Raw genomic sequence first — 19,092 nt, forward strand, 5'->3', positions numbered from 1 at the left:
TACATTCTTTACCAAAAAAAAAAATAAGTGAATGATTTTTTATTGATTAGCATAAAATATTACCTTATTCATGGCAAAGCTTAAATTGAAAATAGTATCTCTTTCCTATGCCACAAGTAAAAAGATGTTTCAGGTGCACCACACTAAATAAAACCTTCAGTATTTTATGTTTTCTCTATAACTAGAACAATCAGTTTCATAAATAATTTTGAAGAACTGCTCAGCTGCCCTGGCTAGTTTGCTCAGGAGCATTGGCCCGTGGACAGAAGTGTCGTGGGTTCGATTCCCGGTCAGGGCACATGCCCAGGTTTCGGGCTCGATCCCCAGTAGGGGGCTCATAGGAGGCAGCCGATCAATGTTTCTCTCTCTCCCTTTCCCTTTCTCTAAAATCAATAAAAACATATTTTAAAAAATGCTCACTTTTTTGTCTACATATCTCTGTGAGGTCAGATTACTTCATAAATTTCAACTAAGACAATATATTATAATTGATTTACTATAGAAGTAGATATGAGAATCCAATTTGCTCTGTTAAGCCACACATTAAAGAGATTTTTTTTTTAATGTTGGACAATGCCATTCTTTTCACTAAACTTTTTCTATTGGAAAATAGAGTCATTTTTCATAAAAATGTGACATTAACACATAATGACTTTATTATTGTCATTTCTAAAAGATTTGATAAGTATGTTTTAAATATTTCAGTTTTAATTTCTATCACAGTAAATGTTGATAACTATAACCCACATACAATTCTTTAGGGATCTCAAGAGTATAAAGCAATTCTGAAGCCAAAAAGTTTGAAAACCACTGCAGTAAGCTATAAAGAAGAAATTTGCCCTGATCTGCATTAACTGGTATCATTAAGGGCTTAAGTATAAAGTACCCATAAGACCAGTTTGGCAGTGAGTCCTTACAATTAGGGTTGAAGCATAGTTTATAAGCAGTGGCTTAAGCCTGAAAATTAATGGTCAGTATGTAGTCAATTTTACCACTATGAATGGTATTTTCCCATTGATGATTCTAGTACCCTTCATAAAATATTCATGCCTTGTACTCTGAGTCATATGCACTACAGTTTACAAATAAGAAATGAAAACCCAAGGATTTGCTCAGGAACAAAATCTGCATTAAACTTGATCCTAAACTTTTTGCCATTTATCATGTCTGTTCATAATAACTACCTGTGATTATGCATGTATTATGTACTAGGCACTTTACATTATCTCTAATCCTTCTAAGAACCCTATAGAGATAGTGTTACCTTTATTTTGCAGATAAGAATATTGATCCTTAGAGAGCTACAGTCAATCACTCATTCATTTATTTGTTTATTAAGTGAATATTTGTTAAACTCTTGTCATGTGCTAGATAATTTCTAGGTACTAGATCATAGTGGTGAAACTAAGGTTATAACTGTGACTACAAAACCAGTTTTAACTAGATAAGAGCATATTAGTTTGTACATTTTTAGATTATAGTTATTATGATTAATTCTAGAATGACTTCCCATTTTATAATAATTAAGTTGACAATCTCCATGTGTTGCTAGGTAACACAACAGTGGATGAATTAATGATGAGACTCATGGCAGCAATGGAGATCTTCACAGCCCAACAACAGGAAGATATAAAGGATGAGGTAAGGTGAAAGTTTAAGTAGACCTTTATTAGAATTTTGGTGAGTGACTTGTCAAATGGTGATGCTTGCCTATGTTATGATTGATAAGTAAGAATGATAAAGATGCATTTCCAGATTAAACAGGACTTTTATGTCATTGAGTTTACCTTGCAGTCCATTCTTTTCATGACCCCATGACCCAACAATATAACTTTATGGACATTTATGCTTTGCTAGATTTGGTGTAGTGGTAGGAAGTGAATTTGCAGGAAGTGAATTCCAAAGCGTATTTACGGAAGAAACTACAGTCCAGGAAATCTTGTCTACTATATGGGTTTTTTACTCACTTTTAAGGTTCTTTTTACTCTTTTTAAATATGAGATTGACTAGCAATAAACACGGTTTACATTTGAACATATTTTTGAAGCACTGTGAGGATTAGCAAAAGATCTCCAAAATTCTGAATTTCTCAGTCTCTTGAATATATTCATGTGGTATAAAGAACATGAGCATGGACCCTCAAATAAAATACTAATAACAGCAATATTGATAATGACAAAGGTAGTCAACACTTAATGAATGTTTATCATGTGCTCCTCAAAACATATGATCCTCAAAACAACCCCATGTGGTTATATAGGAATCAGATAGTCTGGCAGGAAACAGGTGGCACTTTCAAACTGGGTGAGTTGAAAAGAGTTTAATAAGGGAACTGTATAAAGATATGGACAGGGTTAATGGAAGTCAACAATGGGTAATACAGAGTCTAGGGCTTAAGGGAGCCATTACCATCCCTATGGTTAAAGTCCTAGGGATGGTGTATGGAGAGGACTGCTTCTGATAGAGGGATATAACCAGCCCTTGGTGACCTGGTAGGGAATATACTGCTAGTACCTCCTATTCATCTAACCCAACTAGACCCTCCCTGGGCAAAAAGCTAGGTAGAGCATGGATACTGAGGGGCAATGGAAGATAATCTAGCACAGATAGGTACTATTTTCTCCATTTTTCAGATGAGAAAACTGAGGATCAAAAAGTTAATTTACCCAAGGTCATACAGCTGGTGGAACCTATAATAATCTTAAGTAATCATTAGTGCTTTATCAGTCAAGAAATTTCTAGATTTGGAAAATAGCTTTAAGACAAAATAGGAAACAAATATTAACATTTGTTAATTTGAGATGCTAAGTTCACACCTATTAATAAAATCATCTTTAATTTTGTTTGTTTTTAATTAAATTACAAAAATATTTCTATAGAACAAATAAGGAAGAGTTTGATTTCTGAGCAATGATGAAAAGTTTCTAGGTATAGTGAATGTTTTCAATAGAATACCCTTTATCTATTGCAAACGGGACATGTAGACAATTTTAATATAATCTTGTATATTTTATTTTATTTACTTGTCTGTCTTTCATAAGCCTGAGTTTGTTAAAAGAGCAAGGTTGTATCATATTCACATTTGTAGCTCTATATCCCCTGACAGTATACCTAGGAGTAGGCACTCAAATGTTTGTCGCTTTGGCTGGTTTGCTCAGTGTTTAGAGTATCAGCCTGCAGACAGAAGGGTCTTGGATTTGATTCCTGGTCAAGGGCATGTACCTCAGTTGCAAGTTCAATCCCCAGCCCCAGTCAGGGGGCATGTGCAGTAGGAAACTAGTCAGTGTGACTCTCTAACATCGATATTTTTCACTCTCTCCCCACTCCTTCCTCCCTTTCACTCTCTCTAAAAATCAATGGAAAAAATATCCTCAGGTGAGGATTTAAAATCCTATCTAATAAAGGAGTAATATGCAAATTGACCATCACTCCAACACACAAGATGACTGCCCCCATGTGGTCAAAGATGGATGCCCCCATGTGGACACAAGATGGCGAGCAGGGGAGGGCAGTTGGGAGAGACCAGCCTGCAAGGGAGGGCAGTTGTGGGCGATCAGGCCAGCAGGGGAGGGCAGTTTGGAGGGACCAGGCCTGCAAGGGAGGGCAGTTGGGGGCGATCAAGCTTGCAGGGGAGGGCAGTTAGGGGTGACCAGGCCAGCAGAGGAGGGAAGTTGGGGGCGACCGGGCCTGCAGGGGAGGGTAGTTAGGGGCAAACAGGCTGGCAGGGGAGCAGTTAGGCATCAATCAAGCTGGCAGGAGAGTGGTTAGGGGTGATCAGGCTGGCAGGCAGAAGTGAATAGGGGCAATCAGGAAGACAGGCAGGCGAGCAGTTGGGAGCCAGCAGTCCTGAATTGTGAGAGGGATGTCCCAGATTGGAGAGGGTGCAGGCTGGACTGAGGGACACCACCCCCACCCCCATGCACGAATTTCGTGCACTGGGCCTCTAGTAAATAAATAAATAAATAAATAAATAAAATGTCAAATGATTAGATAAATGAATAATTGGAAGAATTTACATGAAATAATATCACTTAAAAATAATACTTCAGTGATTCTGCTAACAGAATCATTCATGAATTTAATTTTAACTGGAAGCTTAAGATGTCTTATTTGAAATGTTTAAAAAGTAAAGGCACGCCCGGCCAGTATGGCTCAGTGGTTGGGTATCAACCCAGGAACCTGGAGATCAGGATTGGATTCCCGGTCAGGGCACATACTCAGGTTGCGGGCTTGATCCCCAGAAGGGGGCCTGCAGGAGGCAGGCAATTGATGATGTTTCTCTATCATTGATGTTTCTCTCTAATCCTTTCCCTTCCTCTCTAAAAATCAATAAAAACATACTAAGAAGAAACTGAAGGTAAATTCACAATTACAAGGAACAGTGTTTTTTGTCACATACACTGAGCAGATAGGAAATCATTATGATCTATGCATAGTTCATCCAAAAGAAGTCTTTAAACTTAGAAAAGCTTTTCTTAGGAACTCTCTACTTATGACCCGAATAATAATTTTCAAGAAGGCACTCTAAAAACAGAGAAATCCTTACCTCTTGCAGTTTAATTTCAATAAAAATTTCAATTATATGGGAGCCTTGGATTTTTCCTGTAACCCTCATATTCAATTTTGTGCTAAGTATTAAAGGAATTAAAATCAATTTCTTTACCAATGAATTATGAGGAACACAAGATAAGATAAAAGAATGAACTGGGAATATGCATGCAGATATTGTGCTTTCCTATTATACAGCATAATCTGTAAATCTAATACTAATGAGACACAAAATTTAAATGTCTGAAGAATGTATTTAGTAAATTATTGTCAATCATTGCCTCTATTCTAGGATACACATAATCTTGAAAGGCAACACACCTATTATTACAAATTCCTAACTAAGTACAGTAGTTCATTATTTTGAAATGTCATTGTCAATTTATAGAGTAACAGATAAACATCTTTCCACCATATACCTAATTACCTTTCCCTCAAAGTAAATGAAACACTGACTATTAAGAAAAATTACAAACAACGGTTTTACAACAATAAAAGTAACCTAATGAGCATTAAATCTGTAAACTAGTTATGACATTGTAAACTAGCTAGAACAAGGCTAAAAGCAAAAATTGATTGTTGCTATTGTCATACAGTGATAATTGCTTTCCTCCTTTTTGTTGCCAATAGCCCCTCATTGGAGCAAAGCACCTCTCCATCCCCAGGATCTAGCCCAGTGCTATATACTTAATACTAGGTGTACAGTTAATAATGCAGATTTTATACTCAAAGATAACCCGATAATTTCAAGAGATACATCAAAAGTGCTTTATTCAAAGTAATGTCCATCGCTAGCTACACATTTCCCTCATCTTTCAGGTAATTTGTGAATACCATCCCGGTAGAACTTTTCTTGTTTTGAGGCAAACCATTCAGAGACCCAATTTTCCACTTCTTCATATGTTTTGAATTGCTGCTCAGAAAGTGCGTGTGCCATCAATCGGAACAAGTGGTAATCTGAAGGAGCAAGGTCTGGTCAATACGGCGAGTGGGTTAATAGTTCCCAGGCAAGATCTTGTAACGTGTCTTTAACTGGTTTTGAAGTGTGTGATGGTGTTTCATCATGAAGCAAAATTACTTTGCCATGTCTTCTGGCCCATTCTGGTCGTTTCACGATCAAAGCGTGGTTCATATTGATTATTTGTTGTCAGTATTGATCAGTATTAACGGTTTCACCTGGTTTTAGAAGCTCATAATACACAACACCTTCCTGATCCCACCAAACACAGAGCATTCATTGTCTTCTTGCCGAAGCGATTTGGCCTTGCAGTCGATATTGATGGTTGACCTGGATCAACCCATGATTTTGTGCGTTTGGGATTCTCAAAATAAATCCTCTTTTCATCGCCAGTCATAATTCGATGCAAAAAAAGACTTTCTTTTGTGCTGTTGAAGCAACATTTTACTGATGACTTTTCAGTTTTCCATTTGTCTTTCGTTCAGTTGATGTGGCACCCATTTTCCTTCCTTTAACGTCTTTCACATTGCTTGTAAACGATCAGAAATTGTTTGCTGAGCAACGTTTAATCTTTCTGCAAGTTGTTTTTGAGTTTGACACCCATCTTAATCCAATAATGCTTGTAATTGTTGTTCTTCGAACTTTTTTGGTTGACCTGGATGTTCTTTGTCTTTCACATCGAAATCATCACTTTTAAAGCGTTTAAACCAGCGTTCACAAGTATCTTGAGATGGAGTATGTTCACCATAAGTTTCCTGAAGTATACAATAACTTTTTCTTCAAAATAAAGTAATGAATTAAAACTTCCCACAAATGCTCCTTTTTGGCCCGAAATTTGACATTTTTAAGTGTGAAAATATCTATGATGTTAACACCTTCAGCAAATTTGACATATGAAGTTTTGAAGCTTACTGTCAATACAACAAAATAGCATACATATCAAATCGCACATATATCAACATATGTGTAACTCCATCTATTGAAAAAATCTGCATTATTAACTGCCGGTACACCTAGTAAATTCTCAATAAGCACTTACAAAACCAAACTGATAATCATTAATGAAAATGTCTATGAAAAAGTTCTGTCAAAAAGAGGTTTATATAATGTATACTTCCTCCTCTTCTTTCTTCTCCTCCTCCTCCGCTTTCTCTTCCTCCTCCTCTTCATCTTTTGCCTCTTCCTCTTTTTACTCCTCCTCATCCTCCTCCCCCTCCCCCACTCCTCCTCCTTGGTTGTAGGTCCTTGGCTGTAAACTTTCTTTAAATCAGCTGACAGTCGTATGCACACTCCCTTGTAGGTAACTAACTGCTTTTCTCTTGCTGCTTTTAAGATTCTCTCTTTGTCTTTAACCTTTTGCACTCAGATGTCGAGTGTGACTCGACACGGTTAGCATTAGAATAAAGGAATCGAGAAAAAAGCAAGTGAGTGCAAAGGGTTAACCTTTGGCATTTTAATTAAGATGTGTCTTGGTGTGGGCCTCTTTGGGTTCATCTTGTTTGGAACTCTCTGTGCTTCCTGGACTTATAAGTCAATTTCTTTCACCAGGTAGGGGAAGTTTTCTGTCATTATTTCTTCAAATAGGTTTTCAATATCTTCCTCTCTCTCTCTTCTCCTTCTGGCACTTCCATAATGCGAATGTTGGAACTCTTGAAGTTGTTCCAGAGGCTCTTTATACTATCTTCATATTTTTGGATTCTTTTTTCTTTTGGCTCTTCTGATTGGATGTTTTTTGCTTTTTCATATTCCAAATTGTTGATTTGATTTTTGGAATCCTCGACTCTACTGTTGAATCCCTATGAATTATCCTTTATTTCAATTAGTGCATACTTATTTTCTGACTGGTCTTTTTTTACGTTTTTGACATTCTCACTAAGATCCTTGAAAGTCTCACTAAGTTCCTTGAAGCTCTCATTAAGGCCCTTGAGTAGTCTTATAACCATTGTTTTGAATTCTGTACCCAGTAGCTTGCTTCCTTTCATTTCTTTTATTTGTAACATGTTTCTTTGTCTCCACATTTTGGCACCTTTCCTGTGTTTGCATCTATGAATTAGTTAGAGCTGTTATGTTTCCTGGAATTGGTAGAGTGGCCTTGTGTATTAGGTGTCCTATAGGGCCCAGTGGCTCAGCCTCCCCAGTCACCTGAGCTGGACACTCTAGGTGCTCCCCTGTGTGGGCTGTGTACACACTCTTGTTGTAATTGAGCCTTGATTGCTGTTGGCATCACTGGAAGGAAATGACTTTCAAGCCAATTGGCTGTTAGGACCAGCTGTGTCTACAATGGAAGAGCTGCTATGCAGGAGACACCCTTATGGAGTAGCACTTGCTTCACTGGGGCTTTGGTGCTCAGTGAGCCTGCCCCTTGAATGTGTCACTTCTGGATGCATAATCCAGTAAGGTCTGAAGCTATCCACTGGGTGCACTGGCTCTGGGGCCTTCCAGGAAGTGCAAAGTTAGCCATTGCCTGGAGCCACTCAGCAGGAGCTACAGAGAGATCTGCAGATGGCTGCTACTTGTATTGGACTAGGAAGTGCCCAGGCGAGGTTCACAGCAAGGCAGGTTGGTGCTAGTGCCAGGTCTTGGGTCTTTTATTGTTAGGTTTGGGGCATACTGGCTCCAGCTGCTGCTTGTTCAAGAGATTTTAGCAAAGTCTGAAGCCTGAGCCAGGACAGGCTATTCATATGGAAAAGCTGCTGCAAACAGCTTGGAGGGGAGCTACAGATTGGTTGGGGTGGGGTCTCAGAGAATCATCCGGTGGAGCAAACAGTGTAGGCCACACTGATGGAAACTCAGATATGGCTGCTAGTCAGCTCTACAACAAGGGAGGTCCCAGCACTGGAACAATGACCCCTGCAAGCACCCCTGTTGGAAGAAAGCCACCCCCTAGTTCCTGCCCGGATGCCAGATAGTCGAGTTCTTCCCTGTATGTTCCTGGATTCCCCAAAAGCCGCTGCCCAGTGCTGGAGCTCAGAGGAAGCAGAACCGTGTAAATTTGTGCATGGGCCCTTTAAGAGGAATACCTGGGACTCCAGCAGTCTGCATGTCACTCAGCCACAATCCCTGCTGGTTTTCACAGCCTGAAGTTACAGGGACTTCTCTTCCCAACTCTGGAACCCTGGGCTGGGGGTATGGTGTGCAGCTGGGACCCCCCTGCTTCTCACAGGAAGCCTTGGAGATATCCCTCCCAATTAAAAAAAACTCCACATATGGGTGTCAGACCAGCTCGTTCCATGACTCCACCCCTCCTACCAGTGCTTTCTTTACTTCTCTAGTTGTAGGACTTCATTCAGCCAGATTTCAGGTTGTTCTGAATGATGGTTTTTCAGTATTTTAGTGGTAGTTTTGATATGGTTGTGGGAGGCAGTGAGTACAGGCATTTACCTACACTGCCATCTTGGTTTCCCTAATTTTATTTTCTTGAAGGATCCTTCTCTAGTTTTGGTATCAGGGTAATGCTGGCCTTGTATCATGAGTTTGGAAGAGTTCACTCCTCTTATTACTAGTAATTCTTCTTTAAATGTTGGTAGAATTCACCAGTGAAACCATCTGGGCCTGGACTTTAGTTTGTTGAGAAGTATTTATTACTGATTCATTCTCCTTACTTTAGTAATCAGTCTATTCAGATTTTCTATTTCATCCTGGTTCGGTCATGGTAGGATGTATGTTTTTAGGAATTTATCCATTTCTTCTAGGTGATCTCATTTGTTGATGTATAATTGTCCATAGCCTCTTATGAGGAATTGTCCATAGTCTCTTATGATCCTTTGTATTTCTGTGGTATCAGTTGTAACATCTCCTCTTTCATTTCTGATTTTATGTATTTCAGTTCTTTTTTCTCAGTGAATGGTTTGTCAATTTTTTTATCTTAAAAAAACAGCTATTAGTTTCATTTATCTTTTTATTATCTTTTTAGACTCAATATATTTCATTTATTTCTACTCTGATCTTTGTTTTTTCTTTCCTTCTTCTAAATTTGGGCTTTGTTTGATTTTTTTTTTATTCCTTTTAGATGTAAAGTTAGATTGTTTATTTACTATCTCTCTTGTTTCTTGATATATGCATTTATCTCTATGAACTATTCTCTTAGAACTTCTTTTGCTGCATCCCATATGTTTTAGTATGTTGTATTTTCACTTGTCTTTAGGCATTTTTTATTAATCTTTTGATTTCTTCTTCGACCCATTTTGTTTGTTTGGTAGGATGTTGTTTAATCTCCACATATTTGTGAATTTTTCAGTTTTCTTCTTGTACTGATTTCTAGTTTTATGCCATTGGGTGAGGAAAGATGATTGATATGACTTCAGTCTTCTTAAATGTTTTAAGATTTGTTTTGTGACATACATATATGATCTGTTCTGAAGAATGTTCCATATGTGCACTTCAGAAGAATGTGTGTTCTGTTGCTTTTTCATGAAATGTTCTGTATATGTCTATAAATGTCTAAAATGTGTAAGTCCCATGTTTCCTTATTAATTTTATATCTGGATGAAAAAGGGTATTAATATCTCCTCTATTGCTGAGTGGATTAAAAAACTGTGGTACATCTACACAATGGATTACTATGCCACTATAAAAAAAAAAAAGAATGACCTTTTACCATTTGCAACAGCATGGATGGAACTGGAGAGCATTATGCTAAGCGAAATAAGCCAGTCAGAGAAAGATAAATATCACATGATCTCACTCATACATGGGATATAATGATCAACATAATTTGATGAACAAGAATAGATCCAGAGACAAATGGTGGGGGGGGGGGGGCAGGTTAGAGAGCAACCAAAGGACTTGTATGCATGCATATTAGCATAACTAATGGACACAGACACTGGGGCGGTGGGGGCTTGCCCGGGGTGGGAATGGCTGCGGGGGTGGAGGGGTCAATTGGGGGAAAAGGAGACATATGCAGAACTTTAGACAATTAAAAAAAAACAAATACACTGAAAAAATATATCTCCTGCTATTTTTTTATTGCTGTCTATTTCTCTCTTTAGGTCTTAATATTTGCTTTATACTTTTAGAGCTCCTATATTGGGTGCATAAGTATTTTAAGAGGGTTTTTTACCCCGTGTGATATCTGTGAAGTGATCAGGTGGATGAAGCCCTGGGAGCACCTAACCTGGGTGAGCTGGACAGCTGTGTAAGCAGGGAGCTCACTTGAATGGAGCACACAAAAGGGTTTTTGCATTCTCTAAGAGCAAGCTATAAGGCAGATAGAGTAGGTGAGAATGAATATAATTATAGCCACTCTTCAGGATCCGGCTACATGCCAGGCATACTTCTGGTCTCTAGGGCAGTATTTCTCAGTGTAATTCTTGGACTACTGGAGTATTCAGCTACCTACCAAGAATTCCAAGCAGCTAGGTATGAAAAAGCAATGTAATCAATTTTGTTTATATTTATTTCACATTTTGAAATGTAAAATAAATTACAATATCCCTCCAGATTTTAGTTAATTTATTGTTACAATTAGACTGCTCATATATAACAGGGTTGTATATATAACAAGGGTTGTATATATAACAAGGGTTGTATTGGTTGCTTTGACTTAACAAACATTCATTTAACTGGGGGAGTTGACTTTGGCTTTTGAGGTTTTTATGTCGTTCACATTTTAGTTAAATTTACATTAATTCCCTTGCTTAAATTAGTTATATTCTTAGTTCCCCAAAATTGATTAGGGCTTAAATGTGGTTCATTGAAGCATAAAGTTGAAAATAAATATTGTAAATCAGTATAACATAGTTCAGGCTAGTTCAAAATTAGGGTAAACATAATTGAGAGGATTCCAAAGTTAGGATAGAGGATTAGGAGAAAATTTTAGGAAATCATATATCTGTTTCTTCTCAGACAAGTATACTGGTTGTCTGAGTCAGAGGTCTCAGAGTAAGTGTCAGCAGGCCCCACCCCAGACCTGCTGAATTAGGGTTATGAGGGTGGGATCCAGCAATGCTGTGTTTTAACAAACCCACCTGTTGCTTCTGCTACACACTAAAGTTTGAGATCTTCTGTTCTAAGGGAAAGGTCTGAGCATGAGTTTTAATAATGAAGTATGAGATAAAAACGTTCTATGACATTGATAATAAAAGTAAAAATGCAATGGCCTTGTTCAAATTTTATATCTCAGCAATATATTCTTGAGTATCCTAAACCTGTTTTTTGAAAGCTAAAAATATCATAGTTTTTTATTTAAGATTTCTTAAGAAAAAATTAACTGTGGTGCACATGGCTTTAATCATAAAGAGTTTGATTTTTTCCCAAAAAAAGCTAGATAATTTTCCTCATTCTTCATTGGAAGAAAATGATTATATACAGTAGATGATATTTCAAATTCTCAAATAAGGCTTTAACAGAGTATGAAGATAAACATTTTAGAGCAAGAACAACCAAGGAATGAATTAGGATTCTACTTACCACTATCTCCCAAGGTTAAACAGTCAACCTTTCATCTTTGAGTGTGATAAACTTGTTTACTTAAGTCTGACAGAACTTTAAATAGCCCTTAATAAGAAATCTCTACATAATTTGAGTCCTTGTTTGATCCAAATATTCAGACATAACTGAAAGAACCAACAAGCATATGCTTCTTTTTTATTCCCTTAGAAGAGTTTTTTTTTTTAATTTATCATTTGCTTCTATTTTTAATGATCTATCATTGGAATTTCCTAAGTTGTTAGAAACAAAGAAAAGAAATGGGATCTGAAAGCTACACTATTGCTAAAACTAGGAGTCATTAAACTGGATATAGATAGCCTTTGTGAAATATTACAAACTATAAATTACCTTCTAATAGTTTATAAACTATTATTAGTATGAATTAAATATTATGGATTATTTTTATTATCTAAGAATTATGATCTTAGCAATTTTCCTAAAGTTGGTGGTTTGCACATGGGCCAATATCATGTACTCGGTATTAAAGTCCACTTCTTTTTAAAAATATATATATTTATATTGATTTTAGAGAGAGGAATGGCAGGGATAGAAAGATAAAAACATTGATAAGAGACAAACATTCATTGGCTGTCTTCAGCATGCCCCCTACTGGGATTGAGCCCGAAAACCAGCCTGTTCCCTGACTGGAGATCGAATTGTTACCTCCTGGTTCATGGGTGAGTGCTCACCCACTGTGCCACACCAGCTGGGCTAAAGTACACTTCTTTACCAATAAATTACAGGGAACACAAATTAAGATGAAAGAATAAACTGGGAATATGCAGGCAAATATTGTGCATTCGTCTATACTAATAATAGACAAATATGTAAATTGACTGTAACTCCACGACACCCACAGCCAATCAGGAGTAAGTATGCAAATTAACCCAACAAAGATGGCGGGTCTGTGGGCAGCGCACAGGTGCCGAGCAGCCGGGGGCAGGGCGGGACACCTCCCGGCCCCTCAGGGCCTAAGCATGCAGGCGCCTAATGGCTGGGGGCGGGGTTGGATGCCCACCCGCCCTCTACGACACCAGGGCAACGTGGCGGGCATCCCCGGGTCCCCGCCCGCTTCGAGCCTGTGGCCAGCCATATGCGCGCACCGGCACCAAGCGGCCGGGGTCCCAGGGACGCCACTGGAGTGTCCGGTCCTGTCAGCCCAGTTTGCCGACCATGGATCTAAGAACACTATCAAGAGAGTGAAAAGACAACCCGCAGAATGGAAGAAAATACTTACAAATCATATGACAAAGGTTTAATATTCAGAATATATAAAGAATTCCCACAGCTAAACAACCAAAGTCAAACAGCAGAATTTAAAAATGGGCAAAGGACTCAATCAATGATTCTCTTTCATTATTGATGTTTCTATCTCTCTCACCCTCCTTTCCTCTCTGAAATAAATAAAAACATATTTTTTAACATGGACAAAGGACTGAATAAACATTTTCCTGAAGAAGATATACAAATGGCCAAGAAGCACAGAAAAAGATGCTCAGCATAATTAGTTATTAGGGAAATGCCCACCAAAACCTCAATGAGATACCAATTCACATCCACGAGGATGCCTATGATAAAATAATACATGTTGACAAGGATGTGGAAAAATTAGAACCCTTGTACATTCCTGATGGGAATGTAAAATGATGCAGACACAGTGGAAAACAGTTTGGCAGTTTCTCAAAAAGTTAAACATAGAATTATCACATTATCCAGCAATCCACTTCTAGGCATATACCTAAAAGAATTGAAAATGGACTCAAAGAGATACTTGTACATGAATGTTCACTGCATCATTATTCAAAATAGCCAAAAAGGTGGAAATAATCCAGATCCATTAGCAGATGAATGGATGAACAAAATGTGATATATCCACATAAGGAATATTATCCAGTCATAATAAAGATTGAAGTACTTATAATTGCTGCAATATGGATGAACCTTGATGACCTGAAAATGAAAGATGCCAGACACAAAAGACCAAATATTGTATGGTTCCACTTATATGTTATATCTTGAATAGGCAAATTCGTGAAAACAGAGTCATTTGGCACTTACCAGGGTCTGGAGATATGGAGTGAGTGGCTTGGGGTTTTATTGCTTAACTGGAGGCCCAGTGCACGAATTAGTGCACGGGTGGGTTCTGGCCAGTAGGGCAAATCGGGGCCGGGCCTATCGGGAGGAGGAGACGGTGGGAGGTTGGCTGGCTGGCCCGCCCCAAACAGGGCCAATCAGGGCTGGGCTGGCTGGGGGGAGGGGCTGCGGGTGATTGGCCAGTGGGTCCTGCCCCCGATTGGGGTGTGGGGGCCAATCGGGGTCAGCGGCTGGGGGAGGGGCCGTGGGAGGTTGGCCAGCCAGCCCCACCCCCGATTGGTGTGTGGGGGAAGTTTGGGGCGGAGCTGGCTGGGGGGAGGGGCTGCGGGCCAATCAGGTAGTGGGGGCCATGAGGGGTGAGGCGGCTGGGGGAAAGGCCGAGAAGTTGGCCAGCTGACCCCATCCCCAGATCAGGCCGGTTCACTGGCCGCAGTGGACGTCATGGTGACTGGTTGTTCTGGTCGTTACAGCATTCCGGTGGCTGGCTTTTTATATATATACTAGAGGCCCAGTGCACGAAATTCGTGCACGGAGGGGGGTTGTCCCTCAGCCCAGCCTGTACCCTCGCCAATATGGGATCCCTCTCACAATCCAGGACTGCTGGCTCCCAACTGCTTGCCTGCCTGCCTTCCTGATTGCCCCTAACCACTTCTGCCTGCCAGCCTGATCACCCCCTAACCACTCTGCTGCCAGCCTGTTTGCCCCCAACTTCCCTCCTCTGCCGGCCTGGTCACCCCTAACTGCCCTTTCCTGCAGGGTTGATCACCTCCAACTTCCCTCCCTTGCAGGCCTGGTCCTTCTCAACTGCCCTCCCTTGCATGCCGGGTGCCTCCCAACTGCCCTCTCCTGCTAGCCATCTTGTGGTGGCCATCTTGTGTCCACATGGGGGCAGGATCTTTGACCACATCGGGGCAGCTATATTGTGTGTTGCAGATGATCAATCTGCACATTACTCTTTTATTATATAGGATAGAGGCCTGGTACAGGGGTGGGGGCCAGCTGGTTTGACCTGAAGGGTGTCCCGGATCAGGTGGGGGTTCCCTTGAGGCGTGGGGCGGCCTGAGCGAGGGGCCTGGGGTGGTTTGCAGGCCGGCCACGCCCCCTGGCAACCCAAGTGGAGGCCCTGGTATCTGGAATTTATTTTCCTTCTACAATTGAAACTTTGTAGCCTGGAGCGGAGCCAAGCCTGGGGCTCCCTCCGAGGCCGGCAGCCATTTCTGTTGGGGTTATAATTGAAACTTTGTTGCCTTAAGCGGGTGGGCCCGGCCATGGTGTGCGGAAAGCTTTGCTTCCCCTGTTGCCGGCAGCAACCCTGGCCTGCTCTCTCAAGCTCCATTCTGCCGCCATTTGTTTGAATTTGTTTACCTTCTATAATTGAAACTTTGTAGCTTGAGTGGAGGCTTAGGCCTGGCAAGGGCAGGCGGAAAGCTTGGCTTCCTCTGTTACCTAGGAAACCTTGCTCTCTGTGGCTGTAGCCATCTTGGTTTGTGTTAATTTGCATGCTCGCTCTGATTGGATGGTGGGTGTGGCTTGTGGGCGTGTTGGAGGTATGGTCAATTTGCATATTCGTCTATTATTAGGTAGGCCTAGAGGCCCGGTGCATGAAATTCGTGCACAGGGGGGCAGGTCACTCAGCCTAGCCTGCGCCCTCTCACAATCCGGGACCCCTTGGGTAGGGTCCCTAGGCCTGGCCGGTGATCAGGGCCTATCGGGGCTTTCCTTCCCCCAACTGCCAGCAGCTGGCTCCGCCCCCGCCGCTGCCACTGCTTGCCATCTGTGCAGCACTGTCGCCCCACCCACCACCACCAGTTGCCTCCCTCTGCAGGCAACAGGCGTGGGGTGTGAATGCTTGGTTGGCCTGGGCCTCTCTCTGCAGGGTGATCACTGGCTGGCCCCGCACATTTGCCACAGCGTCGCTGGCTGGTGGCCTGGGCCTCCCTCTGTGGGGTGATCAATCACAGGGGCCCCCAGATTGATCGCTCCGTCCGGCCGGGGCTCCATGATCGATCGCTGCACAGAGAGCCTGGGCCTCCCTCTGCAGGGCAATCGTGAGGTGATGGCGGGGCCCCCCCGATGAATCACATCATACCCGCCTTGGCTGGCCTGGCGCCAATGCATGTCATAGCGTGGTCGTCCAGAAGGTCATCTGGACAGTCGTTCTGCTGTTCGGTTGTTTGGTCAATTTGCATATTACACTTTTATTATTATAGATAGATGGGTATAGAGTTTCTTTTGGGGGTGATAAAAAAGTTACAGAAATAGATAGCAATGCCCGGCCAGCATGGCTCAGTGGTTGAGCATTGACCTATGAACCCGGAGGTCATGGTTCAATTCCAGGTCAGGGCACATGCCAGGGTTTTAGGCTCAACCCCCAGTTGGGGGCATGGAGGAGGCAGCCAATCAATGTTTCTCTCTCATCATTGGTGTTTCTATCTCTCTCCCTCTTCCTTCCTATCTGAAATCAATCAAAAAATATTTTTTAAGAAAAAGTGATGATGGTTTACATAACATTATAAATGTGCTTAATATCACTAAATGGTATATTATGTATATTTTACCATAATTTAACCAAAGACAGCACAACAATACACATAGATGTTCATTACTTTTAAATGCAGAGAAGTGAGAGATTGCTGTGGGCTGGCAATATCAGAAGTAGTTGATTCTTGGGCTCAATACTTGCTTAGACACTACTGGGAACCAACATAGAATGGAAAAGATTCACGCTCTGCTCTCATGAGCTTTAAACCCGAGCATTTTATTACTCTGTATTTAAAAGTATTTCAAACTTTTACCTCTTAGGGAATTAAGGATGTTAGTTCAAATACATTAAAGAAGGGAACAAGCATATATGCTGAATATCTGCTAGTGCCAGTCACTATGTTAGATGCTTTCTGTAACTAATCTCTTTTAGTTTTCATGATAAACTTAGGGGATAGTTGTTGTCCCATTTTATTGAGGAGGAAACCAAGGCTTTTCAGAAGTTAAATAAATTGTCCAAAGTCATACAATTGTGTCAAAGCCAGAATACACACTTACGTGCTTTGCATACATCATGATCCCTTATAAAGCTGTAATGTTATATTTACATTAAAAATTCATGGGATAAACTGAAGCAGTGCTCTTACCAAGATTAGGTAGAATCAGAGTGGGATGACCTGAAGAGTAGGTCAGACATTCCAGATTCCCAAATATCATATTCACTTGAGTAGAATAAGAAAGTTTGTCATAACTGTCTACTTTTGTGCATGGAATAAATGCTCACTGTTAAAAAGATATATCCACACCCTGTTGATTTACATTTGTTGCTCTTAAAGTGCCTGCTGATGGATCTGTTCATCCATGCTTGACACCTCAGAGTAGAAGTTAATAACTTATGTATGAAACTAATGTAAAGAGATTTATAACTCAACTTTGTCATTACAATTTGACACACCTGTTCAGGGCCAGCCCTTCACATTTTTTCTTCCTTTACCTGATGTGGGAATTTCTTCATGGATTACAGTAACACTTTTTGACAAGCTTAGACTGGGTGCAGCTGCCTTGTAATGACAGAACACAATTGATAGTATCTCAGTAATGCATTCTTTTTTTCTTGGACTGTCAATGTTTATTACTGTAAAGGCACTCATTGTTAAATAGCTGGTCTAATCTGTCCACTTTTTGTTTTTAGTAACAGTAGAGTATAACAAAGTAAGTTTACTTTCTAGCTATGCAATATTTGCTAGCTTTGGGGAAAATATACCAAGTTATTATATTTTCTTTTATGTACCATTGTTTTAAAAGCAGCTATCTTAGTGTTCTCCAAATAAAAATTAAAACCTCTGCCCTAGCCGGTTTGGCTCAGTGACTAGAGCGTCAGCCCTCAGACTGAAGGGTCCCAGGTTCGATTCCGGTCAAGGGCATGTACCTGGGTTGCAGGCTCAGTCCGCAGCCTTGGGGGCCCGTGCAGGAGGCAACCAATCAATGTGTCTCTCTCACATCTATGTTTCTCTTTCTGTGTCTCTTCTCCTCCCTTCCACTCTCTAAAATTCAATGGAAAAATATCTTTGGGTGAGGATTGACAAAAAAACAAAACCCTCTACTTCTAAAGTCTTCTCAAGTGGCAGTTGAGACCTTCCCAAGGTCATAAGCCTCATAGGCACCTAAAGAAAATGTTAACTGAAACTTTCTTATGGCAAATTCTTTAAAAAGAATCTGAAGAAACTGTTCATGCCTTAAATATTACACTACATAAAACTCTATCTTTGGATACAGTCATATCCTACATGAAATTTTTTTCCCCTAATAGGCAATATATGACTGTGTTTGTAAGAAGGAATTTGGTTGCTGAAAGTACATGTGCATTCTACCTTTACCTTGAATTTGTTTGCTACCAGATTGAGGGCCTTCCATTGGTTGTTTATGGAGAGGCTTAAAGAAAAAAGTCTGAGGGACAGTACTTTCCTATAAGGAACTTACTTTCTACAGTGGAAAAGCTAAAGTATATCCTTACAAAAATAGTTTGTTGTATAACCTAGAAGACTTCAGAAAGAGTAATCCTTATAATCGGGAGATACTTCTCTGAAGAGATAAGATCTGATCTAGTTCTGGAAAGGACAGAACAATTGTACATGCAGAGATCAGAGGAAACAGCATTCAGATGTGCAGAAAGTATGAGCAAAAGAATGGAGAAGTTGAAGTTATGTTGGTCCAATGTATAGGAAGCAGAAAATTTATATAGAACAAATAGCAGGAGAAGAAATTCAATTGCCTACCATTAGTATTTTTAACAAGTCACCTTTGCCTTTCCAAATTACTTTTCTCTGATTTTTTTATGCTTCTCCTGAGGGGATCCTGAGAAATTTTGGGCACTTTTTTTCCAGTTACAAATTTGCCTTAACTCCAGTTACGTTACCCTATCCAATTACCTATCATGCCAGCAGACAGGCAATTACAATATAGTATGAGAATACAGCAATGGCAACAAGTACAAAGTACAGAAATGGCACAAAGAAGACTTCTTAGAGGAGAAACATTGAGTCTTGAAGGATGATATACTAGTATAACCATTCACCAGG

At 40.3% G+C, this 19,092-nt stretch overlaps 1 protein-coding gene across 3 annotated transcripts in view; it reads left to right on the forward strand.

The window, feature by feature from the left end:
• The window catches only part of FAF1 (Fas associated factor 1), a 356,005-nt gene that overhangs the window by 287,120 nt on the left and 49,793 nt on the right, over positions 1-19,092 (forward strand). For all 3 annotated transcript variants that reach the window (XM_054720584.1, XM_008139328.3, XM_054720583.1), the window contains exon 15: positions 1,553-1,641. In XM_054720584.1, coding sequence (XP_054576559.1) covers positions 1,553-1,641 — 89 coding nt within the window. The remainder of the gene's footprint in view (positions 1-1,552; positions 1,642-19,092) is intronic.

The sequence above is a fragment of the Eptesicus fuscus genome, chromosome 9 (genome assembly GCF_027574615.1).
Source record: "Eptesicus fuscus isolate TK198812 chromosome 9, DD_ASM_mEF_20220401, whole genome shotgun sequence".
NCBI classification, from domain to species: Eukaryota; Metazoa; Chordata; class Mammalia; order Chiroptera; family Vespertilionidae; genus Eptesicus; species Eptesicus fuscus.